The sequence below is a fragment of the Alosa alosa genome, chromosome 10 (genome assembly GCF_017589495.1).
Source record: "Alosa alosa isolate M-15738 ecotype Scorff River chromosome 10, AALO_Geno_1.1, whole genome shotgun sequence".
NCBI lineage: Eukaryota > Metazoa > Chordata > Actinopteri > Clupeiformes > Clupeidae > Alosa > Alosa alosa.
The window spans coordinates 26,074,687-26,085,066 of record NC_063198.1 but is presented as its reverse complement, the minus strand read 5'-3'; the positions used below and the strand labels follow the sequence as shown (position 1 = coordinate 26,085,066).

The 10,380-nt window shown below is 41.4% G+C and overlaps 1 protein-coding gene across 1 annotated transcript in view; it reads left to right on the top strand.

Annotated features, from left to right (window-relative positions):
* The first annotated feature begins 5,938 nt into the window (after positions 1-5,938).
* Positions 5,939-10,380, top strand: part of srgap3 (SLIT-ROBO Rho GTPase activating protein 3) — a 76,192-nt gene continuing 71,750 nt past the window's right edge. The window contains 1 exon segment of the mRNA XM_048254940.1: positions 5,939-6,546. Within this exon segment, the coding sequence (XP_048110897.1) occupies positions 6,480-6,546 (67 nt within the window). The 5' untranslated portion in view covers positions 5,939-6,479.

Sequence of the window (10,380 nt, the reverse complement as noted above, 5' to 3'; positions counted from 1 at the left end):
TGGAGGCTATTATTTCAAAGAAAGCAGAAAAATGAATGAAAGGGCAGGCTACTGCCAGGGTAGTGGTTTTCATGTGCCTTTAAGTTATATTTGTTTTTTGTCACAAAAATTTGTTTAACCTTGACTTGGTAGATACCCTAGCCTGGTTAAAACCAAACTCACATAGGTGGGTGTGGTCAGGCTAATAATACCCCTCTTTTTTTCACTGACTATTGAAAGTCATGATAGGTTCAGTTATGGCAAAGGCTAAGCCAACATTGGGTGTTAGCGGTTCATCTTCTTTTCAGACAAACCAAAAATGTAGTGTCAGTCCATGTACTGTGAACCTGAAGCCAAATTTGACAAGTCCAGCAGCATGAATGATATATCAGGAGCTATTTCTCAGTGGTCTCAGATTTATATAAGCCAACATTAATTATCATTAATTTATACAGTCATGCACATCTATAATCATTTTCATATATTGCTTAATGCACATTGAGGAACAACCTAAATAATATTTTTGAAGTCATTAATAAGTTATAGGCTATTCAGCTCCAAGCCTATTTCTGGGTTAAGTATTTGAGATACTGCTAGACTTGTTAATTTTGCACTTTCGCAAAGCACAGTATTAGCCACTGTCTACAAAAGTTAAAGCAGCTTTTGTTCACATGAACAGAAAGCACTCTGTAAATTCGCAAGTCTGAATGTATGGACCAAGTCCCTTTGTGCACATCATATTCAGTATTATCATAATTCTTTTCGTAAAATGCTAAGTGCTATGTGGTGAAACATTTATGTCCACTATACTGTATGTTTAAGCAGCCTATCAAGTGGAATTGCTTCTGTAACTTGCTGACACACAGAATGAATAGGACAAAAGGCCTTTTCCATGCATATCATGGTCTCATAGCTGTAACATCAGCAGTATTATCAACCAATCTGATCTCAAATCAACATGTTACCCTGAGATGACAAACTCAGACATGACAAATGATCATTATTATGGAAAGAAAGAAATATTGTTTAAAGAAAGGTTTAGAAAAGAAATGTGTGCTAACATTTGAGTGTTCCTGGTTCCAAGGAAAAGTGTTCCTGTGTGATTTGTCTCTGAGGAAGTAGTAAAACACTGTTGTTGTATGTGTCAGTGGGAGAAGTGAGCACATCAAACATAGACATTATATTCTTACCCATACAAACCCATACCGATCTTTTAACAGGCCCTGTCACATGCATAGCCTACCATCTGAAGTCAAACTAACAAAACAAACCAAGTGATGCCTTTTGGAAAAGTGCCCCATCACCTTATTGTGTTGGGATCACAGATCTGAGCTGTGATTTTAAATGCACAACCTCATAACCCAATTGGCTTAACCATGTTCTATTGTTCTCTGTTTAGAAAGATAGAACACATGTATTTTGTGTTTGAAAGCCAATCAGATCAGGAACAATAGAAGCCAAGCTCTACCACTTTGTTGGCCTAGTGTCTAATATTTAGCGTGTTGCCCTACCGAAAAGATGTCAATTTCAGCAGTAAAGACAGCAAAAGAACAGCCTCACAATGATAAAGAAAGTGATGAAGCGTTCACTGTTTTCTCAACAGATGGATGACAGTTGGTGCAGAATGACTTTTACAGGTCTGTTCTTATGCTGTGCTATTGCTCATGAGGGAATAGATTACTGCATAGAGAGACACAAGATGAGCTCTTCGCCGAAAAACCTCTCTTAAGTGAGCATGACCATGCCACACATGCTTTAGTTTAAATGCTGGATGAAACACTGGATATAGCATTGCAAAAATCAATATACTGTGTATTCACAGAGGCTCAGTTCTCTTCAAATGTGAGGAGAAAAATCACTCTGGGGATGCATAGTCTTTTGACTCTCCAAAATTTAAACTGTGAATTTCCTATTTTCAGTCACTGGTTAGTTATCCCTTGAGCACAACGAAGGCTGTTCGCATTTGACATAGAATAATTTAATTTAAGACCGGAGAATTATTATGATAAACCACAATCAAGCCTACCTTTTCAAGAGTCACTTTTACCCATTATAGAGAGAAATTAAAACAAAATGAGTCACAACCTCAGTTCACTTAACCATGTCAAAAACAATAGATGTGCCGCTACAGCTGAGGGCCAGATGTTAACCGTTAGAAACCAAGTAGGTCAAGTTTATGCTGCAGGAAATATTTAAGATTTCTGGGGAGAACTTGCATATCTTTACAGTTCAATGATGCTGTGATATTTACATGTTTGGTAGTTCCTTGGGCTTACCGTTTTAGGCTTCAGTCATTATGTAAGTATGATGCCTATTTCTTTAGATTTTTCCATTAGCATCAATACTATTGACAAGACCAAATCACAGACCAAAACTTGTCAAAGCCAGTATTCAATTCAATGAATAGTGGCTATCATTCTATGTCTAATATTTTACAAATTTTCTGCGCTCAAGAAGAGAGTTTTGAAGGGACAGACATTCAATTTCTGAATGAAAGTGTAGTAACATGCTTAATAAGGTTGTACATTAGATGATTTGAGAAGAGAATGTTAAAAAACATTAAAGCCTTAAACATTTAACCTTCTCTAACTGCAAGCTAGGGTTCCCACACTCACATTTCAAGGGTCAAAAGTCAAGTTGGGTGTTCCCACTCTCCCACTCTTAATGCCTCTTATGTCACAAGATTTATTTCAGATGTGTTAATGATTGTGTGTGTGTTTGTGTATTTACAGTGGTTAAAGTGGGATTTGGCAGGTGGGGGAACCCTAAAATCCAGTGTCGGTGCAAATGACTCACTGTTGGACAACATATTGAGTATCGTGGTGTAGCAATACATTTTGGACAATAATTGCTAGTTTCTTGGTCACCTCTGAAAAATTAACTCACTATTTATTTTAACAATATCATAGCGCTATATCATTGAAATATATGAAAGAATATATGTATTATTAATTTACCTGAGGTGGCAGAACTGCGTCCACCGCCCCCCCCCCACTTTAACCCCTGTGTAAATACACACACACACACACACACACACACACACACACACACACACACACACACACACACAGATATACTGGTGTGTCCGAAAACCAGTCACCAACTTGAAACAATGAAATAATTAACTTTTCCCCCATCCCTGGTGTTTTGGCCCTGTGTTTGAGCCTGTCCATCTCCAGTCGGCCCTACACGCCTCAGTGTCCAGTCTCTTGCCCCTCAGAGGAGCCCAGCGACTCCCTCTCCACTCCAGCACCTCCAAATGGAATACAGAGCGCGGCTGCTCACAATGGAGCTTTGTCACAGAAACAGTGAAGTTATAGTTTCCCAGGCTCTGCTCTGTGCGATGCCTTGCGACGAGGGGGAGAGCGACAAGCCAGAAGAGGACTCTCTGAGGCATTTTGGGGGGGGTAAACAAAAGAGAAAGAAATATTAGGATTGTGTGTTTTTAGGCACACAGCAGCCCCTTTGACAGGACCCTCACAGTTGTAGCACCGCTGGCTGCTGTCGCAGGTGAATTATGAATGACTGCTGCCCCCCACACACACACACACACACACACACCCCCACCACAGTCCTCCACAGCCCTTCTTTTCCTCATCAGTGATCATCAGACCTGGAGGGAGCTTCGGGTCTCCCTTTCACGCGATGCTATCCTGCTTCCCAGGGCCAAAACGCATTTCAAATTCCTGAAGTAGAAGCACTCCTCAGCTGGGCTGCACGCTTGCTTTCATGTGTCCCTCTGTGAGGCTCTTACTGGTTATGAGAGGTGGACGGTCAGAAAAAAAAGATAATGACCTCCAGACATTTCAAATGGAGAGGGAGATACAATGTAGGTATGTCGGTTAGTCATGTGTGAATTAGCTTGGGTTACATAAGAAAGAGAGAGAGAGAGAGAGAGAGAGAGAGAGAGAAACTCCCAGGGGTGCTCTAGTCTTGCAGGAAATTCTGCACACAGTGGGGTATATGAGCCTGTGGAATAACATCAGGCAAGAGAGGAGCCATATCCCACCTGATATGACATTATCTAAATATAATCAATCAACCTTCAACGATTCAGCTACCTTTTTTGTTGGCTATTTTATTCCATCACTATAGTTATGAGATGTCATGTCTGTATATGCATGTGTGTGTGCTAATCAGGCCTTAATGTAAGCCTGTGGACTAGTTATCTTCAGGGTTGTGAATAATTTTAAGCTTGTATTTTGCTTATCACTTTCTGGATATCTTATTCTAGCTAGGCTTTTGAATAAAAACAAAGAATTTGGCAAGCGACCTCCACAATGATGCTGTTTTATCATAAATCTCTCATGAGTCCACCCTAAATATCCTGTCTCTGGATTAGTATGGATGTTTGGGGTCTCACATAGACTGCTGCCTATCTCTTTCAGACACCCACTGATCAGTGGCTTATCAAATGCCAATGGGATGGCTGACCAGATCAGGCTTACGGGACTAACACAGCCCCAAAGACAGCTGACAGGAGCTGAGAGTGGAAGCCTAAACTGCCATCTCCCACAATACCTCTTGCTCTGAGTGTCACTGCACCTGATATTCACCAATGACATCGTCATTTGTAGAGGTGAGTGAGAGAGCGGCAGTGCAATAAAAAATCAGCTCATTATATACCATATTTTATGACAGTTGGTAATCAGTTGTTGATCACTTGTTCACCTCTTAAAACTCATGACTGAAAAGGTATTACATGACCTTGAGCATGCTGCAGAACTGTTGGTGTGCATATAAATTCAGTAATGCAGTATGATAGTGCAATCACAGAGAGCTTTTAATCTGACTTCAGGCTTAATGACTTACAGAGATGCAGTGTGCAATTCTAATCCATTAGATGTTGTGTCAACATGTGAATCTCTTCTCATGATCCGTTAGCTGTCCATTCTGTATGTTCAAAGAAATCTCCAGAAATCAAGCAATGTCCTGGCTCTGTAAATCAAGGAAAAACAGGACCAAGACAAACACTATTTCAGCTGATCAATACATTGCTTCAAGAGTATGTAAGAGAGAGGTGTAATTTGACACTGTTGAACTTAACCAACCACATTTCACCTGAATAGGAGACTGCACCTTTAAGGTGGATGTGCACATCGCAAAAGTGCCTTGTTACCCAAAACCGACTCTTTACATTCAAGAACATGTTTGAGAATTCGTGTAAATTTCTGAACTACAGAGAATGCAAATGAAAGCTGAACTATACATAGCTATCATCTCCTACAACCTCGACATACATTTCAAATGAGTATAAACTTGCTACATTCTCCTGCACAGTGCATGTGAGAAAATAGATTATAACATAGGCCCTTAGAGAAATCACAATTTGACAGTTCACATCATGTAGAGAGAGATCTGAGGTTCAAACTCTGGATGTGAATACATACAAGCATTGCTGGAGGGGTGACGTTGCTCTAGCCATTTTTGTCTGTTAAAATAAACTACTTTTATTTGTAGGCCTACTTTTGATGTCCTTTCTTTTAAAGATTGTGTATGGGGTAGATTGTGTATGGGGTAGATGAATGTACACATATCTGTCTCTATGTGTAGCTTATAGGGTTTTAAATAATTATCTATATAATTATCAATTTGCTTACTTGGGTTATTTGGCTATGTAAATGTTTTTCAGACACATTAAAGTAGGTTATTCATCAGTATGAAACAGAGCATATTTGGCATTTATAACAATAGTTTTCCATATAAATTATTACAATGTATATCTTTACATGTAGACTCATGTATTTTGCCACCATTTTGTTTATTATGAGGGCATTGGATAGCTGTACGCCTAATTGTTTGTGTGTGTGTGTGTGTGTGTGTGTGTGCGTGTGTATGTGCGTGTGTATGCTGGCTGATTGGATTGGTTGAGGGAGGGGGTTCTACAATAGGAGGAGTCTCGTGCAACGCTTGAGTCGATTCAATTCTCAGCTCTGCATAAAATTTCAAAGTGGGTAGCTAATCTCAGATCGCCCAGTCACCGAATCACACGCGCTGTTCCTGTTTAGTATATGGACACATACGAATTACAATGAACGCACCCTTCGGAATGGACGCACGCGTAAAGTTTAGTACTTTGATGCTGATTATTTCCTTGATTTAACCTGAAGATTTTGTGTTGCTGCTGTTTTTCCCTGGTTGACTTTTTGCGCTGGATGGCTATCACAAGAAAGGAAAAGCACCCGTTCCTCTCCGCTATAGCATAGCACTTTCTGCCCCAGGGAGTAACCATAAGCAAAGATCTATCAATGCAGGTGAGCGTGACGAGTCGTTCTTAGAACTGCAAATCCCTGTTAATTTACGGCACTTTGGGGGAAGAGGACAGAATCAAAAGGGTCTCATAGGTATTGAACATAAGCTAGTAGCCTAAGACGCAGATACAAAGCACGGGAGAAGAGGAGAGAGAAAACACTGCAAGCTACGAGAGATCACTTTAAGGAGCTTTCGCCCCAAAGCCTCGACATCTCACTGGACCCTACTACATTCATACCTCAGGAAACATGTCATCTCAAACTAGATTCAAGAAGGACAAAGAAATAATCGGAGAATATGAGACACAAGTCAAAGGTGAGTGAGACTGCAGTGTTAGACTACAAATTGGCCACATCGTTGATCTTTTACGGGGAGATTTCTTTGATTAGTGTTGTCTCTGTGAATCTGTGCAATGTGCAAAAAACAAGGGATTACCGTTGGAGTGAGTCACTTTCTTCGGATTCTCATGAAAAACTTTAATTATGAACTCATTTGTGGCAAATGCGTAACTGGAAACAGGTTGCTTCATCTCCGCTTTTGGTTACATTATATGTTTTCATATCTTGGCCTGTTTGTTGTACACATGAAATGCTTAGTCTAAATAAACTCCAGCTCTGCAAGGGTAGACTACAGTCATGTGTCTTGTTCTGTAATCAAATTACAAGATAACTTTACCCAAGAAGCTAGAATCTACGCCTGGTCTATGCTCGGCGTAAAGGACCTAATGTTTGGTACTCTTGGCAACACCCAGATTCTACGCCTTGGTAGTAGCGACTGTTCGTCATTGAGGTGGACGATGTTTTAGTTCCATTCAGCAGTAGATTGTCAGGCATTCACTACCGTTGTATGAATGGTCTGTTTTGATTTGGGTCATGCATTCGCAAGCTGGAGGGTGCACGCTTTGTTGCTGGGTAGAACCATCATTGTAATGTCATGCTCCGCACACAGATGGGTGGAACTCCGTTAATTGTTCTCCTTTGTTGACGTTTTACGCTCCCCCAGTGCCCCTCTGACACGCTGAAAAATATTCATTTGTCGCATCGGATTGGCGATCAGCGTAAACATTAAATGCACATCACATGGTCTGTTGCATGCAAAGGTCTTACCACTGCAGCATCGTAATCAAGTTGAAAAGAGGCTGCGGACCTTTGCGTTTTGTCCATGTGTACCGCAACACGAACCCCATCACTGGCCAGAACGCCCAGGCGTCAATTGAAAGCCTTGCATCTTTTTACCTTTATTTGTAGGCCACTTTGGAAGACTGCATGTGTCTTGATCTTGCTTATCGATGCTCGACACCTTGTTTGAGTGCATACATAAAACATGCAATAAGGATGTTATGCAATAGGGCTAGCCTATTTACCGGTAGGTGTTTTCGTGTATGTTTTAGCGCTAGATAATGCTTATGTTGCTTTGACCAGACCCACCGTAGGTTAGAATGGATTCAGCTCTCACACGGTATCCGTGTATTTCAGGCCATGGCCTGCAAATGGTAACCGCGAGTAAAAGGTGCCATATTGCAAGACGGAAATATTTCCTTTTTCCAGTTTCGAAGTGAACCAAAGAGTTCACCATCCACATGGTCCAAGTCGTCAATTAATCAGTCTGTTCATCGACTGCCGGCAGATATGCCAGTGACCAAATGTCTAGCATTTTCAGGCTGTTATTGGCACTTGGCTCAGGCATACTTCATTTATAATCCAGGCTACCAAAAAATAACAGTATACAGTAGCTCTGGTAAGAGCTAGCCTTTTATGTGGACTGGCTTCCATAGAGTTTATCCTCTGTGAGCTTTGTGCTCACATTCTGCTATCTTGGATTATTCCTAGATTGGAGTGGATGAGCGTTTTTTGTCAAATTGTTGATAAATTGTTATTTATCCTAAACCCGTGAGGATATTAGTCAAATACTACAGCACTGAATGACTTTCACCAGCAGTGAAACCCAGATTAGGTCATTATCAAGTATGTTAATCTCACACTGGAAGCAATTTTTCCAAAATCATGTTTTATCAGGGGCATTTTTTGATGTGTGTTAATTCCCATTACTGTCATATGCTTATACTGCCATACTGTCCTTCATATCACCAACGAAAGTTATGGGAAGAATATCTAATTCATCATTACTGTCATCATCATATACCTCATCCTTCAGCGTCTTACTTATGTAATGGGAGGGTGTTGAGAAGGCAGGAATGGCTTAGGTCGAGATGGGGAAAAAAAAGATGAGCTCTTTAAAAATGTTGTAAATAATGTAGGACATGAAAATGAATTATAGAGGGATGGAGATGGCTGAACGCAGGCCAGGCTAAAGAAGAGCGCAGAGGAAGCACCAGGCCAACAGGGAGACCGAGAGCCTCCATAAACGTCACTGTGGTTAACAGGGATGGGTTCAATGCCAGGGTGAGCTGAGGAGAAACCCCCCCGCCAACCCCTCCTGCACTCCAGACAAGCACCTGCTCTTGGCCTCCTCGCACAGAGTGCAAGGATGTCACTGCTACTGCGGCTTGAGCTTTCTTTCCTCCAGTGTAAATCTAGACCTCACTCCAGATACGTCTGGACTAAAACCCACTACTTTATGGATATGGTTCAGTGGGGGTTATATTGTCTTCTTGCGTCTATAATCAAGAGTAGATCGTGCGGAACACTACCTCATTAGTGGTTAGTTTGACAGTGCAAATAGTGTTTGCCAGTGAGCATGTTCAGGAGACCTCCAATGTTGTGCTGCCCCTTCTCCCCCCATCATCCCACCATTATCTGCGACCTCTACAGATTTGGAAATAACCTTTTTATGTCCTTCACCATCACTGGGTGCCAGTGTCCCACGTCAGCCATGCTTGATCATCTGACTGCGAGGCCTTGTTGTGCACTCAAGCATCAGTTATCTAGTTTGTGTCTAGCCCTGCCACAGATGCGTCGCCCCTGTTTATTAAGTCAACATGCGAGAGACTAGGCCCCTGGAGTAGGGGGTAGGGGGCTTTGATGCTAATTCAGGGAGAACCACGCTCATTGCTCATCCTTAGCCTGGGTGCGTGAGAAACGCTGGGGTTTTCCAGACACAAACATGTGGGGCAGGGGGGTGTTTTTTGACATTGAGAGGTGTTCCTTTTGTTGGCTCTACCCAACTAATGAGATGCAGTTTTAAATTGCACCTGTCATATAGTGAGTTATTGCTACTGGGGTTGTGTGAATGCTCTAATGCCAGAGAGAATGAGAGAGAGAGGAGATGGTGGCATCATTGGATTCTAAATGGATCTTTTGTAAAGCCAGTTGCTACGTTGTCATGCAGAGATAATTTTAGACAGCAGTGATGAATTGTGCCTTTCATTAAGCATGTAATGAAAGAACATTTAACCATACAGAATATGGCTAAATCAATCAGTCAGTATCACTGATCATTTCGGAGGTTCTCCCCTGTGCAGCGATTGTTATGTCATTGGTTCTCCCTTGAACAGACAGTCTGTCCAGATGAACTTGTTTCTCCTTCTGCTGCTTATCAGGTGTGCCTATTATCGTGCCCCAAGATGCACTTTGATATACTTGTAATTAAAGTGAAATATTGACCTCCAGGGTGTGTGGCCCACTTCATAAATTATAGCTACTCTGTCATAAACAGACATAAACACACTTTTCTTTCACTTAGAGATTTACATTTATTTATTTAGAGATAAATCTGACCTGTCAGACCAGGTCCTGGTATCTGTTTAGACTAGACAGAAATCTTTCTCGAGGGAAAATGTGTGCAACACTGAATTGCCATTCAGTCATTCGTGGTATTGGCTGATAGGCTAGTTTGAAAAAAGACTTAGTTTCGGTCGAAATATTTGGGGCTTGCCATCTTAAAGAAGTTTCAAACAGGTCGGTCAGGGTGTTCATTTGTCACAAGACTTGCATTGTTTGTCCTTAACAAAACAACGCTTGGCCGTCCTTTCCTGGAGGAAACCCAGATAAGATGATTGATTTACGATCCCGGCCGCTCAACACCCTTGTTCTCCTTGATGTTATCACTGCCCTTTGGAGATTTCATCACTCCAGTTTGACTCGCAGATCCACTTTGCGAACAAAGACAATCATCCACGATTGACACTCAACTTGTGCCATAACATTGTCTATTACCTCCACTGCACCTTTTTGATGTTAAGCAGTTTTC